Genomic DNA, 26,326 nt, shown 5'->3' with positions numbered 1-26,326 from the left:
GGGTAGCAGCTAAACCTTTCCTCAGCCATGGGCTGTAAAACAAAGGGTGCCCTGCATTGCCGTGTGATGCCAAATGAACAGCTTCCATGGTGGTGGCGGTGAAGCAGCGGGTGAGAGTTATTTTTTTGTTCCTTTCCGCTTTTAGAGCATCTGAGACCTCCAGTCTTTGATGTGAAACCTGTACCTATTGAGGTGGCTCTTGGAGCAAGCGGTTCCTTTAAATGTCACGTCACTGGATCAGCGCCACTAAAAGTCACTTGGGCAAAAGATAACAGAGATATCCGCCCTGGGGGCAACTACAAGATCACCCTGGTGGAAAACATTGCCAGCTTGACAGTTCTGAAAGTAGGCAAAGGAGACGCTGGACTATACACTTGTTATGCGAGCAACAATGTTGGAAAAGATTCTTGCGCAGCTCAGCTAAGTGTGAAAGGTATTTACAAGTGCAAGGCTGTCTCCCCTTCTTGCCAAGCGTGTTACCTTGTTAAAGAAACAAAACAACATTGAGCTGCTGCTTCTTTAATCCTTGAAACGGTGCAAAACGGAAAGTGTTCAATGGTCTGAAATCCAGACCCTTAGTTTTCCTACTCTGGTGAAGGGAGAAAGCACTGGCTAGGATTTTGACAGCAATAATCTTCATCTTGTTGGTTGTTTTAGCTTTGAATCATATTGTATCTTGATCGCTGACATGATTGCTGAGCGAAATCCTTTCACCTTCCTAAAGATAAATTCTGCTTCCCCAACCCAACAGTCCCTTAGTATTCCAACCTTTTAGCGTTCACAGTAGCTTGAGGACAAACTAATTTTCCCCAATACTCTCTGCTCAGCTGTATGGTATGTGGATTCTTCAACCCACATATCTCTAAATTTAAGATTGGATTAATTTACCCTTTTGTAAAGTACACCCGTGCTGTTGGGATTTTCACCAATGCGATTTCCTTCATGTGGGTGGTCCCTTTGGGTTTGTAGCAGCTGTTCAGGAGCTGTAATTTCCATTGATCTTTAGACAGGATGAATGTTGGCAAAGCCTCTTAAAACAGTGTACTTTTTTTTCTTTAAAGACAATTTTAAATAGTACTCAAATACTTATTTGCAGGACTGTTAGCTAATCACAGTTAACTGAAGATATTAGCTCATGTAAAATTAACTAAATTAAAAAATAGCTCTGATTAATCACCATTTTATTCACACAGTAATAGAATGTGAATTTAAATTCCTTGGATGTTTTCTTAGTTTCAAATATACTGATTTAAATAACATTACAGAATAAATAACTAAATAAAAGAAATAGTGTTTTTCAATTCACCTCATATAGGTATTGTCGTACAATCTATTGTAAAAGTGTACCTTAGAAATTAGAATTCGTAATTGTTTTCACCTAACTGCACTCAAATTTAAAAAAAAAATTTAAACTTTATTTTAGATTTTTTTTAAACTTTATTGCCTACTTGTCCACACTAATCCTACTGCTTTTTCCAGCTATTGCTAAGACAAACAAGCTTGTTTACAGTTCAGCGAAATAGTTCTTCCTTCTTCTTATTTACAATGTTACTGGAAAGTGAGAAGAGATGTTTGTTGTAGCCAGTGTTGCAAGGTGTTTACATACTACATATGCTAGAAATTGGTAAATGTAAAAGGTAGATCAGGAAACAGAGTATAGTCATATGCATATGGATTGGAACTAAGCTACACAGCATACACATACACACCAGGTATTTATATACTAAATATAAATTTCAGTCATCGCTATAGTCACAAATCAGCTGTAATCTAGTATAGAACTTCTAAAAGCAGTCTTCAAATATAAAGTATGCATTTTAAGATGCTGTCACCAACATCTTAAAGAGGTGAATATTTCAGCGAATTGTCACTATATATCTAGTTTTGGATGCAGTAAATATATGTAAATCTAGGTATATGAGATATAAATTACTTAATTATAGCTGTGGGTAATTCGTATATCTAGATGCTCTTGTTAGCTACTTATTTGGTAATTTAGTAAAGAATTTTGTGTAAAATAAATATGTTGTAATCTTTCCAAGGAACTCTGAAAATCATTCTACATATCATCCAAGATATTGGCGAGGACATACTAAACTCCCCTATTTTTCTTTGATATACATGCTGTGTGTTAGTTTTTGTCATGTTGTGCCATCAGATACAATGCTGGCAGTGTAAATTTTCAATCTGTAGATACTTTTACACTTCCCCTACCTTGCAAAAATATAGTTTTTTAGAATCTAACCATTAGATTTGCCATTGATGTCATCATTTGAATGAATCTGCAGTTTAGTAAACCATCTTGTTTACTCTCGTCATTTGGTTTTATAGAACCACCAAGGTTTATTAAGAAGCTAGACTCCTCTCGAGTTGTGAAGCAGCATGATTCCACCAGATATGAATGCAAAATAGGTGGCTCCCCAGAAATCAAAGTCACCTGGTACAAAGACGAAACTGAAATCCATGACAGTGAAAAATATAGAATGTCCTTCATAGATACTGTGGCAGTCCTTGATATGCACAATCTCAGTGTGGAAGACAGTGGAGACTACACTTGTGAAGCTCGCAATACAGCGGGTGCTGCAAACACCAGTATCTCATTGAAAGTGAAAGGTCAGAACCCACACTTTTCACTTCATTTCTTTCTTTCTGATGTTTCTTCCTCTTAAGATGATGCGGAAAAATTATAAATCTCTTTACTCAAGTAGGCTAGTATGACCTTCTCAGAAGCTAGGATATTATCCTTCTAATTTCCTATGACATGGAAGCTATCTGTTACTCTTCAGTATCAGTGCAATATAGTGATAGAATTTACTATTTAAATATCCTTTTTTCTGGTATGTTCTCAACTTAATTAACAGAAACCTAAATTTCTTCTTTTCATAGCACCCCCTGTTTTCAGCAAGAAACCCCATCCAGTTGAGACTTTGAAAGGTTTAGATGTTCATCTTGAGTGTGAACTTCGGGGCACTCCTCCATTCCAGATTACATGGTATAAGGACAAAAGAGAGATTAGAAGTACCAAGAAGTACAAAATCATGTCCGAGAACCATCTTGCTAGTATTCATATTCTTAGTATGAGTGATGCAGACGTCGGTGAATATCACTGTAAGGCCGTAAATGATGTGGGAAGTGAAACTTGCATTTGCTTTATCACTCTAAAAGGTTTGTATAATGATTTATCTATTGGATATATCCCTAGTATCCCATCGTTCTCAGTATTCGCCTCGTGCACTCTCCTTATGGTTTAAACATGACGTATTTTCTCTTTACTAGCGGCACCAATTTTTGTGAAGAAACTCAATGATGTCACTGCTGTAGTTGGGGAAGCAGTTGAGTTGCAGGCTACCATAGGAGGTGCCCAGCCCATTTCTGTTCTGTGGATGAAAGACAAAGGGGAAATCGTTAGAGAAAGTGAAAATAATTGGATTTCCTATTCAGAAAACATTGCCACCCTACGGATTGGAAATGCGACTCCAGCCACTGCTGGAAAATACATCTGTCAGATAAAAAATGATGCAGGAGTTCAGGAGTGCTTTGCTACTTTGTCAGTTCTAGGTTGGTAACAGGAAACAGAATAATACAGAATGATATTTTAACCTAACTTAACAAACTGATTATATCTGCTGTCCTGTGATCAAATATGCATGTCATTTCAGAACCTGCAGTCATTGTAGAGAAGCCAGGCCCAATGAAAGTCACATCTGGAGACTCGTGTACCCTAGAATGCACAGTGGACGGCACACCGGAGCTCATTGCTAAGTGGTTTAAAGATGGGAAGGAGCTGTCCACTGATCACAAATACAAAATTAGCTTAGTCAACAAAGTGTCTGTGCTTAAGATCCTCAATGCAGGAATACAAGACACCGGGGAGTATATTTTTGAAGTGAAAAACAGTGTTGGTAAAAGCAGGTGCACAGCTTCAGTGCGTGTTTCAGGTTAGTTGATTAACTTGTGAATTATCTTTGGTTCTAAAATGCCTTTCAAAGGCATCGCACAGTACGTTGCTTCCTTCAATGTTATGTCAGGCCACTCTCAGACTCCCTGCTAATGTGAATTTAGGTACACTGTGTGGGCCAGTTAGCTTTGTGGAGATCACAGAGGGTGAGAACAGGGTGAAGCCTGCATCACATTTTTCACTTTTGAGAATATGAGGCTGTTGCTAGGGCGCAGTCTTATTAACCAAGTCTGCATGTTCTAAGTCATGCAATACCAATTGTTCTCCATATGAGAAAGTGTTGAAATAACAACAGGAGAAAGGCGGCCCTCAGATGGGCTGAGTGAGAGGTTTGGAGAGCACACTCCAACCTACTCTTACCTTCAGTATCCCAGGCTTCCGTGAGTTGACCTGTAGAACTGCTTTGTATTCCAAGCCAAGCGAGGTGTACCAAAAGGAAGTGCTGTATTTCGCCTTTTAAGTTGTTATGCTGCACTATTTATAGTTGTGTTATATCTTGTACAGATCGCATTTTGCCACCTTCTTTCACAAGAAAACTGAAAGACATTAATGGTCTCTTGGGTTCTTCTGTTGTGCTGGATTGCAAAGTGTCTGGGTCACCACCTCTTTCTGTTTCCTGGTTCCACGATGGGCATGAGATCACTGGTGGAGACAAGTATCAGTTGACTCTCACAGACAATACCTGCAGTTTGAAAGTGAGCACACTAGAGGAATCTGATAAAGGAACTTACTCATGCACGGCGAATAATGTAGCTGGATCTGATGAATGCAGTGCATATCTGACTATTAGAGGTTAGTATCCAGAACAAGGCAGAGCTTCCAGATATAAAATATATTCTTTGTTGTTGCTTTTACATTTTGGGGTCTGTACACGTGAGTTTAATCGCCTGCGTTTTCTATGGGCATATTTTACTCTTCATCAAATGCACTTCTCTTTTATGTGTGTTTGTAGAACCTCCTTCTTTTGTGAAGAAACCTGATCCCTTGCAAGTGTTATCTGGGGCAAACATCACCTTTACTAGTATCCTCCAAGGCACCCCTCCACTGGATGTTAAATGGTTTAGAGGTAGCGTTGAACTAGTATCAGGCCATAGATGCAACATCTCCCTGGAAAATTCAGTTGCAGAACTGGAGCTGTTTGATGTACTGCCACTCCAAAGTGGAGAGTATACCTGCCTGGTGACTAACGAGGCTGGCAAAGTTTCTTGCACAACACAGCTCTTTGTGAAAGGTTTGTCAGGCTTGCAATTTCACAGGTTTCTCCAAATAAATCTCTTGGTGTCTATCTTTAATTTTTATCTTCATGTTGTTCACTACAGAACCAGCCAAATTTGTGAAAAAATTGAATAACCTCAGTGTAGAGAAAGGAAAACCATTAATTCTGGAATGCTCATACTCTGGTACCCCTCCGATTGCCATCGTTTGGAAGAAAAATGGAATCCAAATAGTTCATACTGCAAAATGCAGCATCACCACCACAGAAACATCTGCCATTCTAGAAGTTCCCAGTAGCACAATAGAAGATCAAGGACAGTACACTTGCCACATTGAAAATGATTCTGGGCAAGATATTTGTCACTCTACAGTCTCAGTATTAGGTGTGTCATCATTCCACAAAGAATCTTTTTTACACTAATGGTCATTGTGGCATTTAATTTTTAGTACTAATGACATGTCTTTGTTCTTCAGAACCTCCTCATTTTGTTACACGCTTGGAACCTGCTCAGGTGACTGTTGGGGATTCTGTGTCGTTGCAATGCCAGGTTGCTGGCACACCGGAAATTACTGTATCGTGGTACAAAGGAGATACAAAACTACGAGCAACTCCTACCTCTAAAATGCACTTTAAGAACAATGTTGCCACTTTGGTTTTCAGCCAGGTGGACACTGGAGATAGTGGGGAGTATATCTGCAAAGCAGAAAACAGTGTAGGAGAAGCTTCTTCATCAGCTTTGCTTTCTGTTCAAGGTGAATATTTGATGTTAACACATTTAAAAGGTTGCATAACAAAAGGGTATTTTCAGGAAAAATTTATTTTCTTAGGAACATTCTGTGTTTCTACCTGACAAGTTAGCACCCTCTCCTGCCCTATCTAGAATCCTCTTAGCACTGATTACCTTCCACTACTGAAGGACAAGCTGGAAATGCATTTCCAATGCCAATCCTAAGTTAACCAGTACTCTCCCTAAGGAATACAAAATTCTGATGCTTCCTCTTTAGAATAGGGCGTTCTTGATTATAGTTATTCTTCTATCTCTTTATAATTCAGAAAATTTGAGTTTTTAAATTAAATGTTAGAGATAAGTCCTGCCCTTATTTACTGTTTTGGAACCACAGTAACTGGTCATCCTCTTCCTGGCATCTCTGTGCAAAGCTGTCCCTTCACACCAACTGCCAAAATAAATGAAGTAACAAATAATCTCCTTGATTCTTTATGAGTCTCTTTCGGTATTTTATTATGGAAGTCAGTTGACAATCATGACTAGATCTTTTAGTTTATCTTCTTGTAAATCTTTCCAATATTCTTCTCAGGCAGTGTGTACTGGAGAATCCATCAAGAGTCAGATAAGTTCCCAAAGTTTCATTGTGCAATACTTTCCTTGCAGAGCGAAAACTTCCTCCTTCATTCATACGAACTTTGAGAGATATTCACGAAACTGTTGGTTTATCAGTTACGTTTGACTGTCGCATAACTGGTTCAGAACCTATTGAAGTATCCTGGTCTAAAGATGGCGCACCTATCCGAGAGGGCTACAATGTGCAAATGTCATTCTTAAATAACGAAGCCACACTCCAGTTTTTGCAGACCGACAAGAGCCTTGCTGGGCAGTACACTTGTACAGCTTCCAATGCTATTGGAACTGCTTCTTCCAGTGCCAGGCTTGTGCTTACAGGTTGGTTGTTATTAAATCATTTCCCCTTAATGTCACCAGATCATTTTTCAAGTACCATCTCAATCTAAACAGTAGGGACAACATTTATTTAACAATACCAACTGAGTTTTTCAAAACTATATGTGTTTTTCTGTTTCTTTCACCCTGTAGAAGGGAAGAATCCTCCATTGTTTGACATCCCAATTGTATCTATGGATGCTTTTGCTGGGGAAAGTGCTGACTTTGAATGCCATGTATCAGGAACACAACCAATTAAAATCACTTGGGCAAAAAATAATGAAGAGATACGGACTGGAAGAAAGTACCAGATCAGTTATGTAGAAAACATAGCCCATTTGACAATTCTGAGTGTTGACAGTTCAGACTCTGGAACTTATACATGCCAGGCTAGCAACGAAGTTGGAAAAGACTCTTGCACAGCTCAGCTTAGCATTAAAGGTATTGCCTGATCTATGTATATGATGTGCACAACTAATTTTTATATATCTAAAAGAAATAAGTCATCTTGTTGCTAAATAAATTGGATGCCATCTTTTCAATCTATTGATTAGAAAATATACATTTAAATCTCTGTCAAGAGAGATTGATGGGGCTTCAAGGAATATGTTTAGCAGAATTGTGGAGTGAAGATAATATTTTCTTCAATGTTCTTTTCTTTAAATCTTTACAGAGTTCATCATCTTAAATGGTTTATAGAAAACTGTTTCTCCCTTATTGCTTATACAAAAAGTACTCATTTGTTTAAAAAAAGCATTTTTCTTAAAGGCAGCATAAGAGAAATGATACATTTATTACTTTTTATCTAGTAAAGCTCCATATCCATTTACATAGTGTGGTGTTTTGCTATGGTAAGAGTAGTGTTATTTGCATACTATTTTATCTAAAAATAGTCCTCTGTAAAATGTATACAGTTTTTTACCACATGTACAAGTACTTAGGATATTTCTTGAAAAATCTTCTACTGAATATTTGATCTTAATATTTATTTTCAGAATTTAAAGAGTATGTTAATTTTTTTCAGAACGAAAAATTCCACCTAGTTTTACAAAGAAACTGTCTGAAACAGTAGAAGAAACAGAAGGCAATGCCCTGAAACTTGAAGGCCGTGTTTCTGGTTCTCAGCCTCTGACCATTGCCTGGTATAAAAACAACCAAGAGATCTATCAGAGTCGTAATTGTGAAATATCATTCCAAAACAACATTATACTTCTTCAAATTATGAGTGCAGGGCAAGCTGATGCTGGTTTATATACCTGCAAAGTGTCCAACGAAGCAGGAAGTGTATTGTGTACATCTTCCGTTGTTATTAAAGGTTAGTTACTTTCACGTTTTGCCACCCTGTACTGTCAGTTTTCTTTATCAACATGATAGCCATCAATATACATCTTCCAGAGCTAATTGAATAATTCTTACTAGAAGTCTTATCTTTAGGCCATATGTAATTGTGTGCGAACAACATGGAAATTCAGTACCATATACACAATCGGATAATGGCAGCTACTTCTTTAGATATTCAGGCAGAACTCCTATGAACTTCAATATGAATTTTGTGTATCAGGATAGGATTGAGCACAATATGTCTATTTCTTATGACTTAATATGAAGTACTAATAATATACGATAACACAGTGACTGACAGATTTCCTGCAGACTTCTCCATTTCTTTTATCCAACAGTATCATGCAAAGTTTGGTGCTATTAATACATATTATTAGCACAGAATTACCCAATGCTGTGCATGCTACCAATGTCCAGACCCTTATAGTAAGCCATAATTTTTTCTGGAAATTAAAGAAATTCCAGATCTCACTCTGAATATTTGTTCCTTAACATGTGACAGTTTTTTCCAGGATAATGTCAGTATTTTTCAAAAATAGCTTTAAATATTTTGTTACTAATGCAAGATTTAGAGGTTGTTTATATTTCTTATGGTGTCCATTTTAGAATCTATTCTTGCTTATCTTGTACATATGATTTTTATTCAATATATCTCTCTGGAAGCCTGAATATTTAATATGCATTCCTATCATTTAACCTATTCTGCTTAGAATGTATTTTTATAGTTTAAATAGCTTTTAGCAAATCTAGTACAAATGCATTTTATATCCCACTGTATGTATTTCTCTTTGTTTGCCATTGTCTTTATTTTCTCTTTTCCATACTTTAATTTTATGTCTGTCCTCTCTTAAAGTAATAATAATGAATAGATTACTGATAAAATTGAGAATTACATTTTTAATAATGAAAAAGAGATGTGACTGACTCTTCAGTTGTATAAAATATGATGTTCCATTACATCCATCAAATATCTGTTAATTTTCTTTACATGCAGTGGCAATTTTGCTGAGCAACTTTTTCTTTTATTGTTAGATTTGTTCCAATTCTTCCGTCTGTATCTAAATTTGTATAGTCAGAGAAGTGGTAGCATGGGAATGGTGTGGAATAATTGTTGCAGTATTAAATCATAGAAATTTAGGGCTGAAAGGGACCTTGAGAGGTAATCTATGGCAGCAGCTTGTGCTGTGGCAGGGCTATGGAAACCTTGACAATCCTTGACAAGTTTTTGTTCAGTCTGTCCTGAAAAACAGCTAAAGATGGAGATTCCACAACCTCCCTTGGAAGCCTATTTCCAGAGCTTGCTTAATCTTATCATTAGAAAGTTTCTCCTAATATCTAATTTAAACATTTCTTCCTGCAGATTAAGCCCATTACTACTTATTCTACCTTCAGTGGACACGGGGAAGAATTGACCGCTGTCCTCTTTATCACACACTGAACATATTTGAAGACAGTTATCAGGCTTTCCTTGGTCTTTTTTACAAGACAGTTTTATTTAAACTTTCCTTGTAGCCCAGGTTTTCTAAATCTATTATTATTTTTGTTACTCTCATCCACGCTCTCCAATTTGCCCACATCTTTTCTAAAATGTGCTGCCCAAAATTGGACACAGTATTCCAGCTGAGGCCTCACTAGTTCACAGTAGAATTAGACAATTAGTTCCAGATTTTACATAGGACACTCTTGCTAATACGTCAGAATGGTGTGGTCGAGGTCTTTTTTTTGTTTTTGTTTTTTGCAACTGCACTATAATGTTGACTCATATATAAATTGTGACCCCCTATAATCTTCAGAACATTTTCAGCAGTAGCACCAGCTGTGCAGTTAATCCCTATTTTGTAGGTGCACATTAGGTTTTCATTCTTAAGTAAGGTGCTTTCTTAAGTACAGTGCTTTGCATTTGTCTTTCTTTAATGTCATAATTTCTCCAATTTGTCAAGGTCATTTTGAATGGTTATCTTGTCATCAGCTGCAAAACTTACTCTCCACTAGGGATGTTAGATATTGGTTAATAGAATAGTTGAGTAACCACATTAATTCCTATCAGTTACTCGAATATTCTATAGTTCCCAGGGCAGGGCCAGCAGCCAGTGTGCTCCGACCCCCCTCCTGAGGAGCCCCCTGCTGTCCTGCATTGCTGTGTCAGTATCAGACTGGCTGCCTGCTGCCCCATACTGCTGCCTCTGATACAGAAGCAGCAGTGCAGGGTGGCAGCAGCCCCTGTCTGCGGGCATTCCAAGCTCCCCATGAACAGAGACTGCTCTGCCTCCTTCAGTAAACCTGGGCCTGCCACGGACAGAGGCTGCTCTGGTAGAAGACCTTGTCCGCTGGAGCTGCCTCTGTTGGTGGGATGTGAAGCAGACTCTGTCCACGGGGAGCTGGGACACCTCCGCAGACAGGGGCTGCTGCTGCAAAGCAGCCTCTGTCTATGGGGAATCCCCCCGCATACAGGAGACTTGAATATGGTGTGTTCCCATCTAGATAACATTTCCCTAGTTTGCTTAGGATAATATTATATGTGACCATATCAAAAGACATACTAAAATCAAGATGTATCACATCTACTGCATCTCCCCATCCACGAACCAGTAACTGTCAAAAAAGGAAATTAGGCTGGTATTGGCATAATTTCTTCTTGGCAAATTCATGCCAGCTATTGCTTATAATATAACCCCATTATTTTTCAGTGACTTACCCATTGATTATATAATAATTTGTTCCAATGTCTTTCCAAATATCAAAATTAGACTGGAGGGTAAATAATACCTCCGGTTCTCTTTGTCCCCCTTTTTAAAGTTCAGTAGTATGGTTGTCCTTATGTAGTCTTCTAAGACCTTACAAGTCTTCCAGAAGTTCTCAACGACTGACACTTTCCTTCATCTTTCTCTGTTCCCAAATTATTAAATATCCTCTCATATTGAGCTCTTATATCTTCCTAAAAGTAACTCATTTTAAGCCTTAGCCCTTTCTGATTTTGTTTCTATATGATTGTGCTGTTCTTTTAGCACTTTTTACAGGTTCCACTTTTTGTACAATTCCTTTTTGATTTTTAGATAATTAAAGAATTCTTCCTCTCTGTCCTTTACATCAGAATGGTTTGCAGTTTTGCCTTTAACATTATCTCCCTGAGAAACGACATCTTTTCACAACAACTTTTTTCCCCTTAACTATTTTTCCATTGGGACTATACTCACCAGTATTCTATGTTTTGTTGAAGTTTACTTTTTTTATTGAACTCATAGCTTCTGTTCTTCAATTATTTCAATATTCTTTAAGAACAAGTGCCAATTAATTACTGTATCAAGATAAAATGGAAGACATGAAGCTTTCTTTTTGCATGCTTATAAAAATTACTTTCTCTATACTATTTTATTTTCCAATACTATGTTGCATTAGTGTTCCCAGAAATGTATGTATCCACACACACTGCTTATCATTCTCTTATTTGTAGATGTGACTTATTTATTACAGTCAATATCTCATTTATTTCTGGTGTTTCTCTCATGTTCATAACACACATTTTTTTCTTGCTTATCGCCTAAAATATTTTCCTATTCCAGAACCAAAAAAGCCACCAGTGTTTGACCAACCTCTTAGGCCAGTGACAATAGCAGAAGAAGACATTTTGCAGCTCAGCTGCCACGTCCAGGGATCCCAGCCAATCAGGATTCAGTGGCTGAAGGCTGGGAAAGAAATAAAAGCTTCAGATAAATGCAACATTAGTTTTGCTGATGGAACAGCTCTTTTGGAACTCACTGCAGTTACTAAAACTGATGCAGGCGAATATATGTGCAAAGCTACCAATGTAGCTGGAAGTGACTCTTGCAAGTCAAAAGTGACAGTAAAAGGTATAGTAAATGGGAAAAACTCAGGTCATGTGATGAGAATTTAAACCAAAACTACAATGATCAAAGCTTTGTTTTCTGTGAAGTAAGTGGTCACAGTCAAATAGAAAATAACTCATATTTTTTGTTACTTTATAAAATATCACATAATCTGAAATATTGGCCTTATTGGAGCATTACAGTTAAAGATAATTAACTATAATTAGTATCATAAATATACATCTATACATTGGGAGAAGAACTGTAGTCCCAAACCTGAGGGTTTAGAATTTATCCTGCAGACAAAACAAAGATTTTTTTCTAAGATGAAGCTGACAGAGCGAATCTCCATCATCTCTGGCGGATGCTTCATGGGGAAGATGGGGATTTAGGCATTACTTGTAGAACATTACTCTGGGAGGCTGGTATATTGTCAGTGAGAACACTCCAGGCCTATGCGACATCAAGAGACACAGCAAAGTCTAGAGTGAGCCAGCCAGAAACATAGAAGAGTAAGGAAAAAGGCTGAGGAGAGCATTAAGAGAGAACACTCTACCCTGCTTAGGTGCAGCAGTGCAATTAATTGCGCTGGGTTACCTCAGTTTGAACTCACACTGCCCTGTCATTCGATTGAAATTAATACAATTTGAGATTAAACTCATTCTCTGAAATAGTTATCTCCCCACTACTATTGCAGATGAGCTCTGCAGAGTCTTTAATATATTAAAATAGAACCACACCTGGCATGGAGGCAGCAGTTGACCTAAGACTGGGTTAATCTCTTTAAACTTCTTGCTATTAGCTGATCATAAGACTAGGAAACCCTGTAGGCCAGGTCTTTAAGAAATGGGCACCAAAGAGAAGCCACTTGGTACTATCATGAGTGGGAGTTGCTGGGTAATACTTGATCAGAATTTTTGAAAACCAGGCCACTTATTTATGTGCTCTTCTGTGGATTTAGGAGCCTAAATTAAAGTAATCAGTTTTCAAAAATATTAAAACCTGATTCTGATGTCATTTGTATTAATGTAAATTTAAATTTACAAGCTATAACATAGTCAGTCTGACAGAATCTGCATCCATCTTAGGAATCAAATGACAACTTATAGAAAGTCATCAGAAAGTACATGATATTTTTTCTTTCACACAAGGAATGCATATGTTGCTTTATTAAATGGACTTTGCAATGTTTTTTATTGTTGCAAAGCCCATTTACTGAAGTAACATGCATTCCTTGTGTGAAAGAAAAAATATCACGTACTTTCTGATGACTTTCCATAATCCCTTCCCATTTAGGAGAGTGAAAAAGTTGTTATGGCTAAAACTGAGGTGTTCTTTTAAACCCTCCATCCTAATTCCTTAAATCTATTTTCCAGAAAAACCAGCAGCTGCACCAGCAGTTAAGAAAGCACCAGTGGATGGAAAGCTGTACTTCATCTCAGAGCCTCAGAATCTCAAAGTTGTGGAAAGTAAGCTTATTCCTCCAAAAGTGTGTCATTTTCTCTGTTGTATTGGTAGTATGAATGTATTTCCTGCAGTCTTAGACATGTGAAAGGTGAACATTTTGAATTTGTATTTCGCTATAGAGAGTGTTGCAACTTTTATTGCAAAAGTTGGAGGTGATCCAATCCCAAATGTTAAATGGACTAAGGGAAAGTGGAGACAACTCAATCAGGGAGGTCGTATTATCATCCAGCAAAGAGGAAATGAAGCCAAACTAGAAATAAAGGATGCAACAAAAACTGATTCTGGACAATACAGATGTGTAGCTTTTAATGACCATGGTGAAATTGAGAGCAGTGCCAACCTACAAGTTGAAGAAAGAAGACAAGAGGTGATTGAAGGAGATCTGAGAGCAAAACTGAAGAGGTAGGCATAAGAATGTTTTCTAGATCATTCTCTAGTTCTAAGTGGGGGATGCTATGTCTCTGATCCAGATGTAATTTAATAGTTCTCACAATCTATTGAACAAAATGACACCAATTATATGTAGGGTTTGATCATGGCAATTCTTATTCCTGTCAGTCATCCCTGAGTAGGCTAAGAATCCTTTTGGAATCATGTGCCTAACAGTTTGGATGAGAAGGACCCTCCAGCACAAACCTAAAGGCTCGCTCTATACCAAACAATTTTAAGCAGATTTGCTTTCCCTAAGTATTCTCTTAGAAAGGAAAAATATTGACAGGTGGTCTAATGATTCTCATTACTTAAACAGTACTCCAACCAAAAAGAAGGAGGAGGAGGAGGAAGAGAAACCCATTGATATCATGGAACTTCTCAAAAACGTTGATCCTAAAGAATATGAAAAGTATGCTCGCATGTATGGAATTACAGATTTCCGTGGCCTCCTGCAAGCCTTTGAGCTGCTAAAGCAAAGCCAAGAGGAAGAAAGCCATAGATTGGTAAGACCATCTCTTTTTGCAGAATATCTTGGGGTATGTCTACACTACCCCGCTAGTTCGAACTAGCGGGGTAATGTATGCATACCGCACTTGCTAATGAAGCCCGGGATTTGAATTTCCCGGGCTTCATTAGCATAAGCGGGGAGCCGCCATTTTTAAATCCCCGCTGCTTCGAACCCCGTGCAGCGCGGCTACACGGGGCTCGAACTACGTAGTTCGGACTAGGTTCCTATTCCGAACTACCGTTACTCCTCGTGAAACGAGGTGTACCGGTAGTTTGGAATAGGCACATTAGTCCGAACTACCTAGTTCGAGCCCCGTGTAGCCGCGCTGCACGGGGTTCGAAGCAGCGGGGATTTAAAAATGGCGGCTCCCCGCTTATGCTAATGAAGCCCGGGAAATTCAAATCCCGGGCTTCATTAGCAAGTGCGGTATGCATACATTACCCTCCTAGTTCGAACTAGGAGGGTAGTGTAGACATACCCTGGGTGACACAGCTCTTGTAAGAGGACTGATGAGAAAGATAAAGTGAGCTGTAGGTTCCCAGAAAGTTCAGTTGGAGAAAGATGGATGACTCTCCAGACTTTTTGGTGGGGGTGGATTTAAAACCGTGGAGCCTAGTTATTTCATAATAATGTTCCTTCATTTTAAACCATGTCTTGTCTTTCTACAGGAAATTGAAGTCACAGAGAGAGCTCGCAAAGAAGAACAGGAATTTGATGAACTAGTATCATTTATTCAACAAAGACTCACGCAGACAGAGGTAACATGATGGCTTTGGCTTGATAAGAGCACTATTTAATCACATAATAGGAATGTCATATTGAAGTGAAGACTCAATCTTTCAAATTAATATTTTTCAGCCTATCACTCTCATCAGGGATATTGAAAACCAGAGCGTTGTAGCAAATGAGGATGCTGTCTTTGAATGTGAAATTAAGATTAATTATCCTGAAATCAAACTCTCCTGGTACAAAGGAACTCAAAAATTGGACCCCAGTAACAAGTATGAAATAAGAATTAAAGGTGATCGGCACATACTTAGAATCAAGAACTGCCAACCTACAGATCAAGGAAATTACAGAATTGTCTGTGGTCCACATATTGCTAGTGCTAAGCTAACTGTGATTGGTAAGTGTACATTGAAAGTTGCCATTTGAAAGTAATTTGTACTCTTAAGTTACTCTTAATACTATATATTTTAACATGCTGCTGGAACATGCAGTAGAACAGAATCTTCATGATGCTACTTTCAAGGAAGGATGCATGTGCATCCTGATTTGTCATTTTTCTATCTCAAATGCCAAATCTCAGCGGTATAGCAATGGGAAAACCATTAACATAGGAGGGAGTCAGATTTCTCATCTTCTTTGCTTTCATTAACAGCACAAATTTCTCTCTTGACTGTTTCCTCAAATACTCTCCTTTACGAGCATCACATTTTGCCAATATTTCTGCTACTCACTCAGACTCATAAATTTCTGCTTTTGATTAGCTATTTCATTAATGTATTGATTAAATATTTCATTGATTTAATCATTTAAATGGATCAGTGCAATTTAGTATATCATTATGTTTTACCCTTTTCTTTTTAGAACCACCAACGATTATTACAAAGCTAGATTTTTCTAGAGTTGTAAAACAGCATGATTCCACCAGATATGAATGCAAAATAAGTGGCTCTCCAGAAATCAAAATCACCTGGTACAAAAATGAAACTGAAATCGATGACAGTGAAAAATACAGAATGTCCTTTATTGATTCTGTAGCAGTCATTGAAATGCACAAACTCAGTGTGGAAGACAGCGGAGACTACATTTGTGAAGCTCGTAATGCAGCAGGCGCTGCAAGCACCAGTACCTCATTGAAAGTGAAAGGTCAGAACCACAATGTATTTCTCTTCTCTTCTCTTCTCTTCTCTTCTCTTCTCTTCTCTTCTCTTCTCTTCTCTTCTCTTCTCTTCTCTTCTCTTCTCTTCTCTTCTCTTCTCTTCTCTTCTCTTCTCGCTGGTAATGAATACAAATATTCTCTAGTCATATTGGTGAGTACAAACTTCTCAGAATGCAGGATACATATTGTACCAATGTGGTATGGCATTGAAGCCATCTCTTATTGTGATGCATTTATTCACTGTTACATATCAGCTCAAAATAGTGATATAATTTACCAGAAGTGTAAGTAAGCCGATGTGCCTCAGTGTGGTGCTCTGGCAAGAAGTTGGCTGTCTGGAGCAGTTGGCTGCAATGGCAGGGGTGGGCGCTTCCAGTCTGGCTCCCAGGGCTTCCTGTAGTCAGCCGCATTATGCAACAGGCAGCCAGGAAGATTAGAGGGGCTGGTGGTGTGCCCCTGGTGGTACTTGTCCCCTCTGGGACTGTCCCAGCCCTTACTCCCTCCCTGCCACCATTTTGAGGGATGGGAGGCTACGGCTGCACATACTGGGTCCCCGTTGCTTTTCCTGCTTCCTCTGACTAGGAAGTGAGGGGAAGTGCAGAGCCTTCTGTGTTTCCCCTCTGCTCCTACCCAGGGAAGCCAGGAGTGAGAGGAATGCAATAGGCTCTGCACTTTCTCCTCACTCCCTGGTCAGAGGAAGCAGAAAGCAGGAAAATCAATAGGGACCCAGTATGTGCAGCTGCAGCCTCCCCACACTCCTAAATGTCACCTTTGCCTCCCTGCTCTCTTCCCTCCACACACCCAGCCCTGCACCTCCATACCCCCCTGCTCTGAGCCCTCCACACGCTCATAGCCCCCTGCCCTGATTAACCCCACTCCAACACCCTGCCTCAAGCCCCTCTGCATACTCCCAACCCTGCCTCCTGCACACCAGCCCCCTACACTGAGCCCCTCATACCTCCAACCCTGCCTCCTGCCCTTTGCCCTGAGCCCCTCATGACCCCCAACAATGACTCCTTCACACCCCAGCCCCCTGTCCTCTCCTCATACCCCATAACCCTGACTCCTGCACCCCACACCCTGAGCTCCGTGCCTTGAGTCCCTCCTCATATTCTCTATCTTGGACTCCTAACGCCCTCCCCCCAGACCTCCAGTCTCTTGCCCTGAGCTCCTCCTCACTCCAAGCTCTTGCCTTGAGTCCTGCTATGTCTCCCATATTGCCCCTTGCCCTGAGCTCCCCACACTCCATCTCACACTTAAATTTCTTTTAGGTGTTGTTGCATCACACCCTTCCCAGAGTGGTGTGACATGACAGTACCTGTAAGAAACTGAAGTTACTTTCACCCTTGCAATTTACTATTTAAATGTTATTTTCTCTTTTTTTCTGAACTGAATTAACAGAAACCCAAATTTCTTCCTTTCATAGCACCCCCTGTTTTCAGCAAGAAGCCCCATCCAGTTGAGACTTTGAAAGGTTTAGACGTTCATCTTGAGTGTGAACTTCAGGGCACTCCTCCATTCCAGATTTCATGGTATAAGGACAAAACAGAGATTACAAGTAGCAAGAAGTACAAAATCATGTCTGAGAACTACCTTGCTAGTATTCACATTTTGAGTGTGGATGCTGCAGATGTCGGTGAATATCACTGTAAGGCGGTAAATGATGTTGGAAGTGACACTTGCATTTGCTTTATAGCTCTAAAAGGTTTGTATAAAAACTTACACATCAGTTATAAACCTACCAACCTGTGATTCTTGTCATTCTCCTCGTGCACCCCCCTCATGATGTAAACATGATGTATCTTCTTTTCACCAGCACCACCAATTTTTGTGAAGAAACTGAGTGATGTCACTGCTGTAGTTGGGGAGGCAGTCGAGCTGCAGGCCACTGTAGATGGATCCCAGCCCATTTCTGTTCTGTGGATGAAAGACAAAGGGGAAATCATAACAGAAAGTGAAAATCTTAGGATTTCCTATTCAGAAAACGTTGCCACTCTACGGATTGGAAATGCGACACCAGCCACTGCTGGAAAATACATCTGTCAGATCAAAAATGATGCAGGAGTTCAGGAGTGCTTTGCCAGTCTCTCCATTCTAGGTTGGTAACAAGGAAACAAAACAATATAGAATGACATAGAAGGACAACCGTTTTCAGAGAGCAGTTATTAACATTTCACGATCATGGTGGAAGGGCATAACAAGTGGGGTTCTACAGGGGTCTGGTTTGGGGCTGGTTCTGTTCAATATCTTTATCAATGATTAGATGATGGCATAGACTGTGATTTTTAAGTCTGCAGATGACTCCAATCTGGGAGCGGTTGCAAGTGCTTTGGAGGATAGAGTCAAAATTCAAAATGGTCTGGACAAACTAGAGAAATGGCCTGAGGTAAACAGGATGAAGTTTAATAAGGACAAATGTAAAGTACTCCACTTAGGAAAGAACAATCAGTTTCACACATACAGAATGGGAAGCAACTGTCTAGGAAGGAGTACTGCAGAAAGGTATTTAGGGGTCATAGTGGATGACAAGCTGAACAGTGTTAGACTGTTGCAAAAAAAGCAAACATGATTCTGGGATGCATTAACAGGATTTGTGAGCAAGACATGAGAAGTCATTCTTCCGCTCTACTCTGTGGTGATTAGGCCTCAATTGGAGTATTGTGTCCACATTTCAAGAAAGATGTGGAAAAATTGGAGACAGTCCAGAGAAGAATAACAAAAATGATTAAAGGTCTGGAAAACATGACGTATGAGCAAAGACTGAAAGAACTGGGCTTTTTTAGTTTGGAAAAGAGAAGACTGAGAGGTGACATGATAGTGGTTTTCAGGTATCTAAAAGGTCACAATGAGCAGGGAGAAAAATTATTCTTCTTGGTCTCTGAGGATAGGACAAGAAGCAACGGGTTTAAACTGCATCAAGGCAGGTTTAGGTTGGACATTAGGAAAAACTTCCTAACTGTCAGGGTGGTTAAGCACTGGAATAAATTGCCTAGTGGGGTTGTGGAATCTCCATCACTGGAGATATTTAAGAGCAGGTTAGACTGTATGACCTTTCAAGGTCCCTTCCAGTTCTATGATTCTATGACATTTTAACATCACTTAAGAAACTGATTAAGTTTCCTGTACTGTGATTAATATGTCTGTGATTTCCATGTCATTTCAGAACCTGCAGTCATTGTAGAGAAGCCAGGCTCAATGAAAGTCACATCTGGAGACTCGTGTACCCTTGAATGCACAGTGGACGGCACACCGGAGCTCTCTGCTAGGTGGTTTAAGAATGGGAAGGAGCTATCTACCAATCAAAAATACAAAATTAGCTTCATCAACAAAGTGTCTGGGCTTAAGATCCTCAATGCAAAAGTAGAAGACAGTGGGGAATATACTTTTGAGGTGAAAAACAATGTTGGTAAAAGCAGATGCACAGCTTCAGTGCGTGTTTCAGGTTAGTTGATTAACTTGTGATTCTACAATTTTTTAAAAAGGCCCTACATAACACATTGCTTCCTTTGGTGTCACGTAAGGCTGCTTCCATACTGGGAAGAGTCACTTTCATTGCCACCTGAGGCACACTTTGTGGAGATCATGGAGTGCAGGAGTAAGTTGAAGTCTGCACCACTTTTTCACCTATGAGAATATGAGGCTGTTGCTAGGGTTCAGTCTCATCTATTGAGTCTGAATGTCTCAGATCGTACAGTACCTGTTGTTCCACTTATGAGAAAGTGTTTAAAAAATAAAAGGAGAAAAGGTGGCCCTCAGAAGGGGTGAGTTATAGCTTTGGAGTGTACATTCCAAGCTGCTCTTATCTTCTCTCTGTATCAGGCCTCAGTGAGTTGACTTGTAGACCTGCTTTGGATTCTCCCAGACCAATGCAGGTGTACCTAAGAAAAATACTGATGCCTGGGAAACATCTTCCTTTTAACTTGTTATTCTGTGTTTTATAGCTGTGTTTATAGCTGTGATTCATCCTATACAGATCGCATTTTACCACCTTCTTTCACAAGAAAACTGAAAGATATTAATGGTCTGACTGGCTCTTCTGTTATGCTGGATTGCAAAGTGTCGGGATCACCACCTTTTTCTGTTTCCTGGTTCCACGATGGACACGAGATCACCAGTGGAGACAAGTATCAGACGACCCTTACGGACAATACTTGCTCTTTGAAAGTTAATGCACTAAAGGAATCTGATATGGGAACTTATTCATGCACAGCTAGTAATATAGCTGGATCAGATGAATGCAGTGCATATTTGACTGTTCGAGGTTAGAGCAGTTTACATTTTTGGATTTGTTACATTATTCTAAATATCATTAAGTTGTATGGGAATATTTTACTCTTCATCAAAATGCAAAAGTGCTTATTGTGCTTCTGTGTTATGTGTATCTTTAGAACCTCCATCTTTCGTAAAGAAGCCTGATCCCTTGCAAGTTTTATCTGGGGCAAATATAACTTTTACCAGCATCCTACAAGGCACTCTTCCATTGGATGTTAAATGGTTTAAAGGTAGCGTTGAGTTAGTACCTGGACATACATGCAACATCTCCTTGGAAAATTTGGTTGCAGAGCTGGAGCTCTTTGATGTTCAGCCACTCCAAAGTGGAGAATATACCTGTGTGGTCACTAATGAGGCTGGCAAAATTTCTTGCACAACACAGCTCTTTGTAAAAGGTTTGTCAAGCTTGCAATTTCATGTGTTTCTCCAGATGAATCTCTTGGTGTCTGTCTTTAACTTGTATCTTCATATTGTTCACTACAGAGCCAGCCAAATTTGTAAAAAAACTGAATAACCTCAGTGTAGAGAAAGGAAAACCATTAATTTTGGAATGCACGTACTCTGGTACTCCTCCGATTGCCGTTGTTTGGAAGAAAAATGGATTCAAAGTAGTTCATTCTGCAAAATGTAGCATCACCACCACAGAAACATCTGCCATCCTGGAAGTTCCTTATAGCAAAATAGAAGATCAGGGACAGTACACTTGCCACATTGAGAATGATTCTGGACGAGATCTTTGTCAAGCTGACATCTCAGTATTAGGTGCGCCCTTTTTCTACACAGGTCCTTTCTATTCTAATTGTTATTGTAGTATTTAATTTTTGGTACTAATAACATGTCTTTGTTCTTTAGAACCACCTTATTTTGTTACACGTTTGGAACCTGTTCAGGTGATTGTTGGGGATTCTGCATCATTGCAATGCCAAGTTGCTGGCACACCAGAAATTACTATATCGTGGTACAAAGGAGATACAAAACTACGAGCAACTCCTACCTCTAAAATGTACTTTAAGAACAACGTTGCCACTTTGGTTTTTAGCCAGGTGGATATCGGAGATAGCGGGAAGTATATTTGCAAAGCAGAAAACAGTGTAGGAGAAGCTTCCTCATCAGCTTTGCTTTCTGTTCAAGGTGAATATTTGATTTTATCAAGCATAAAAGTTTACTTTCTTCCAGCGTGGCATTTCAGGAAAGAAACATCCTTTCTTAGGAACACTCAGTGCCTTTACTTGACCAGTTAGAGACTACCCATGTCAAGAGACCCCACAGCATTTATAATCTTCCAGTAGAAAAGACTGGCTTGAAAGCAATTTGGCCTGTGCTTTTTCTAAGACATGGTATCTTCTGTTTCTTTCCCTTAAGTTTATTGCATGTCCACAGTTATTCTTCTAGCTCTTTTCAATGCAGAAAATATGAGACCATTAATCATACTTAGGGCTAAGTTCTGCCCTCATTTACTACTTTGGAACCACATGGACTCAGTGAGTCGGAAAGAGTACAACTGGTCATACTCTCCCTAGCGGCCCTGGTTAGGGCCCTCACTATACACCAATACCCAAACTAAATTATCTTGCATATAATCTCTTTGAACTTTTTAGGGACTCTGATTTGTATATTAGGCAAGCTGGTTAAAAACAAGGACTGGATCTTCCAGTATCTTCTTGTATGTCTGCCTCACTAGATCACAATGCAGTATCTTTTTAGGTAGTGATTACTGGAGAATACATCAAGAGCTGATTAACTTCCCAGAGTTTCATTGTGCAATACTTCTTTCCTTCCAGAGCGTAAATTTCCTCCTTCATTCACACAAACTTTGAGAGACATTCATGAAACTGTTGGCTTACCAGTTACATTTGACTGTGGCATAACTGGTTCAGAACCTATTAAAGTATCCTGGACTAAAGATGGCGTATCTATCCGAGATGGCTACAATGTGCAAACATCATTCTTAAATAATGTAGCAACACTCCAGTTTTTGCAGACCGACAAGAGCCTTGCTGGGCAGTACACTTGTACAGCTTCCAATGCTATTGGAACTGCTTCTTCCAGTGCCAGGCTCGTGCTTACAGGTTGGTTGGTTGTTAAATTGTTTCCCTTTAATGTCAACATTATTGACATTTTTCAAGTTCCATCTCAAAAGATTAGGTGGAAATTTATTTAATAACAGGCTTTAAACCAATTGCACTTTTTAAAGCTATATGTGTTTTTCTGTTTCTTTTGTCCTGTAGAAGGGAAGAATCCTCCTTTGTTTGACATCCCAATTGCATCCGTGGATGCTTTTGCTGGGGAAAGTGCTGAATTTGAATGTCATATATCAGGAACTCAACCAATTAAGGTCACTTGGGCAAAAAATAACCAAGAGATTCGGAGTGGAAGAAAGTACCAGATTAGTTATGTAGACAACACAGCTTATTTGACAATTCTGAATGTTGACAATGCAGACTCTGGAACTTATACATGCCAGGCTAGTAATGAAGTTGGAAAGGACTCTTGCACAGCCCAACTAAATATTAAAGGTATTGCCTGAACTATGGGTATGTTGTGCACATCACATTCCTTTATATTTAAAAGAAATAGGTCATCTTGTTGCTAAATAAGTTGGAGACCATCCTTCCAATATGTGGATTGAAGTATCTATCCACAAATGTGTATTGAAGTATTTATCTGAAATTCTTTGACAGAAAGTGGTGGGAAAATTCTGGAGAGGAGAGAGTGTTTTCTTCACTGTACTATTCTTTGAAAGTTTGTCAACTTTTTCATCTTCAGTGGTTTATAGAAAACTAGTTTATTCCTAGTTACTTATACACAGGGCCTTTACTTTGTTTAAAAAGGGTATTTTTCTTAAAAACAGTATCAGTAATTTTTTTTGAAAGAATAATGTTTCACAGCCTTTACACATTGTGATGTTTTGCTGTTCTAAAAGTGATGTTCTCTGTGTATTTTTTTGTAAAAACAAAAAAACCCAATAACCTACGGAACCCTGTTTAAATATATGCAAATAGTTTTTAATAACATATAACCATTAAAGGTATTTTTTGAAAAATCATCTACTGAATATTTTATCTTAATTTTTTTAGAATTTAAGGAGTCTTTTCATTTCTTGCAGAACGAAAAATTCCACCTAGTTTTACAAAGAAACCATCTGAAACAGTAGAAGAAACAGAAGGCAACACTTTGAAACTTGAGGGCCGTGTTTCTGGTTCTCAGCCTCTAACTATTGCTTGGTATAAAAACAATCAAGAAATTGATGAGAGTCCTAATTGTGAAATATCGTTCCTAAAGAACACCATAGTTCTGCAGATTAAGAGCGTAGGACAGGCCGATGCTGGCTTATATACCTGCAAAGTGTCCAATGAAGCAGGAAGTATATTGTGCACTTCCTCTGTTGTCGTTAAAGGTTAGTTACTTTCATGTTTTGCCTCTTTGTGATGTATGTTTTCTTGATAACATGTTAGTTGTGAGTATACATCTCCTAGAGCTTACTGAATAATTCTCACTGGAAGTCTTATCTTTAGGACATGTGTAATTGTGATTGAAGAATATTAAATTCAGATAAGATTGTGAGATATTATGTGTGTCCCAAGACATACATTTAATACTCAGTGAAAATTTAAAATCTCTAATACTTGTTTCTTTTTGCCCATAAAAATGCCAATACATTTCTTCTCATATATTTTCCATCAGTTTCATTGTCACTATTCCTCACTTTTTCTGTTAAGGGCATCCAAGATGGCATTGAGTTAAATGACAAAATCAAGCTATTTTTTCTGTTTTTTTAGGTTAACATTTGATTAATGATGCTTTAAAATGTATGACAATGATGGTGAGGTAACCAGTTATACCTGGTGTGAACTGCAGATAAAGATTGCAAAAAAAAAAAAAAAAACCCAGCCTAAACATTTAGTGATATAAAAATGTGAGGTTCTGTAATAGCCATCAAATTTTTACTCATTTTTAATGTAATGCCAGTTTTACTATGCAAGGTATGCAGATTTTCTTTCATTGTTGGAAGGATGCCAACAAATGCATCTGTGTCTAAATTTGTACAGCCAAAGCATTTTGCTGTGATAAAATGGAATTGAGCAGTAGTTGGTTGTGTAATATATTTTATAGTTGGTCTTATAAAAAGCTTTACAGTAATACTTGAAGAATAGCACTTGTGCGTTAGTTGTTTTAATATGCTTTAAGAATGAGTGCAAATTGAAACTTCTGCATTGAAAGAAGATGGAACACAGAAAGTTCTCTTCTTGCATTCTTGTGAAAAACTACTTTCTCTATATTATCTTATTTTCCAGTGCTATGTAGCATTAGTATTCTCAGAAATCAGACTTATATTTATCAAAACACATTGCTTATCATTCTCTTACTTGTAAATATGACTTTTTAGCAAGGGAGGTGGGTGAAGATAGGGCTGAGAGAGGCAAACTCCCAGGCAGGCACATGGCCACAGCCTTCCCCAGGGCATTGGGAGAGTAGGTGCTGGGGACAAAAACACTCCACCCCCACTATGCCTACAGTAGGTGTTCTGGGGGTGGAGTGTGAACGGGGCTAAGTGGGGAGTTTGGGAAGGCTTTCCCTGCCTGTAATACCTGCCACCCTTGCTTTTTAGAGTCAGGATTTCATTTATTTCCGATGCTTCTCTCATATTCATAACACAAATTTTTTTTCTTGCTAATTGCCTAAAATATTTTCTTTCCTATTACAGAACCAAAAAAGCCACCAGTGTTTGATCAACCTCTTAGGCCAGTGACAATAGCAGAAGGAGACATTTTGCAGCTCAGCTGCCATGTCCAGGGATCCCAGCCAATCAGGATTCAGTGGCTAAAGGCTGGGAGAGAAATAAAAGCTTCAGATAAATGCAACATTAGTTTTGCTGATGGAACAGCCCTTTTGGAACTCACTGCAGTTACTAAAACGGATGCAGGCGAATACGTGTGCAAAGCTACCAATATAGCCGGAAGTGACTCTTGCAAGTCAAAAGTGACAGTAAAAGGTATGACAAATGGGAAAAAAAATCCGGTCATGTGATGAGAATTTAAAGCTAAACTGCAATGATCAAAGCTTTGTTTTCTGTAAATTAAGTGGTTCACAGTCAAATAGAAAATAACTCATACTTTTTGTTACTTTATAAAATATCACATAATCTGAAATACTGGCCTTATTGGAGCATTATATTTAATGATAATTTATATAGCACTATAAATACACATTGTATGCATTAGGAGTTCTGTGTTAAATGAACCATAGTTTCCTAACCATAGGGATTAGAATTTAAACTTGCAGATAAAACAAAGAGGTTTTACTAAGACCAAGCTGACAGAGTGGGGCCCAGTCTCTAGGGCATGCGTGCATGTTTAGGCATTCTCTGTATGTTTAGGGATTTATTGAAGGCTGTTACTGAGGGGAGCTTGATATAGTGTCAGGGAGAGTACTCCATGCCTATGTGTGGTACCATTCAGATACAACAAAATCTGGAATGAGCCAGCCAAAAAGATAGGAGAGTAAGGAAGAAGGCTTGTGAGGGTATTAAAAAATATTTTTTTGCCTAGCTAAGATGCAGCAGTGCAATTAATTGGCCCTGGATCAGCTTTAAACCACATTGTCCACTCACTTGACTGGAATTAATACAATTTGGAGATGAGATTTTATTTCACAATGTATGCTATAGCATCTGAGCTCTTCACAGCCATCCTCATACTAAGATAGCATAACCTTTAGCATGAAGGCAGCAGTGTGGCTACAGCAGCT

General features: G+C 38.8%; 1 protein-coding gene across 1 annotated transcript in view; it reads left to right on the top strand.

Moving 5' to 3' along the window:
* The window catches only part of TTN (titin), a 326,433-nt gene that overhangs the window by 109,106 nt on the left and 191,001 nt on the right, over window positions 1–26,326 (top strand). Inside the window, exons 104-133 of the mRNA XM_075934411.1 lie at window positions 146–433; window positions 2,332–2,613; window positions 2,887–3,165; window positions 3,277–3,558; window positions 3,660–3,938; window positions 4,463–4,750; window positions 4,911–5,189; window positions 5,278–5,556; window positions 5,648–5,926; window positions 6,565–6,852; window positions 7,003–7,290; window positions 7,874–8,164; window positions 11,751–12,038; window positions 13,391–13,483; window positions 13,601–13,883; window positions 14,230–14,416; window positions 15,090–15,179; window positions 15,280–15,547; window positions 16,012–16,293; window positions 17,733–18,011; window positions 18,123–18,404; window positions 19,470–19,748; window positions 20,280–20,567; window positions 20,695–20,973; window positions 21,062–21,340; window positions 21,431–21,709; window positions 22,360–22,647; window positions 22,807–23,094; window positions 23,685–23,975; window positions 25,284–25,571. Coding sequence (XP_075790526.1) covers window positions 146–433; window positions 2,332–2,613; window positions 2,887–3,165; window positions 3,277–3,558; window positions 3,660–3,938; window positions 4,463–4,750; window positions 4,911–5,189; window positions 5,278–5,556; window positions 5,648–5,926; window positions 6,565–6,852; window positions 7,003–7,290; window positions 7,874–8,164; window positions 11,751–12,038; window positions 13,391–13,483; window positions 13,601–13,883; window positions 14,230–14,416; window positions 15,090–15,179; window positions 15,280–15,547; window positions 16,012–16,293; window positions 17,733–18,011; window positions 18,123–18,404; window positions 19,470–19,748; window positions 20,280–20,567; window positions 20,695–20,973; window positions 21,062–21,340; window positions 21,431–21,709; window positions 22,360–22,647; window positions 22,807–23,094; window positions 23,685–23,975; window positions 25,284–25,571 — 8,013 coding nt within the window. The remainder of the gene's footprint in view (window positions 1–145; window positions 434–2,331; window positions 2,614–2,886; window positions 3,166–3,276; window positions 3,559–3,659; window positions 3,939–4,462; window positions 4,751–4,910; window positions 5,190–5,277; window positions 5,557–5,647; window positions 5,927–6,564; window positions 6,853–7,002; window positions 7,291–7,873; window positions 8,165–11,750; window positions 12,039–13,390; window positions 13,484–13,600; window positions 13,884–14,229; window positions 14,417–15,089; window positions 15,180–15,279; window positions 15,548–16,011; window positions 16,294–17,732; window positions 18,012–18,122; window positions 18,405–19,469; window positions 19,749–20,279; window positions 20,568–20,694; window positions 20,974–21,061; window positions 21,341–21,430; window positions 21,710–22,359; window positions 22,648–22,806; window positions 23,095–23,684; window positions 23,976–25,283; window positions 25,572–26,326) is intronic.

The sequence above is a fragment of the Pelodiscus sinensis genome, chromosome 7 (genome assembly GCF_049634645.1).
Source record: "Pelodiscus sinensis isolate JC-2024 chromosome 7, ASM4963464v1, whole genome shotgun sequence".
NCBI lineage: Eukaryota > Metazoa > Chordata > Testudines > Trionychidae > Pelodiscus > Pelodiscus sinensis.
Note: the sequence above shows the minus strand (reverse complement) of the source record. Positions and strands in the feature narration are given on the sequence as shown.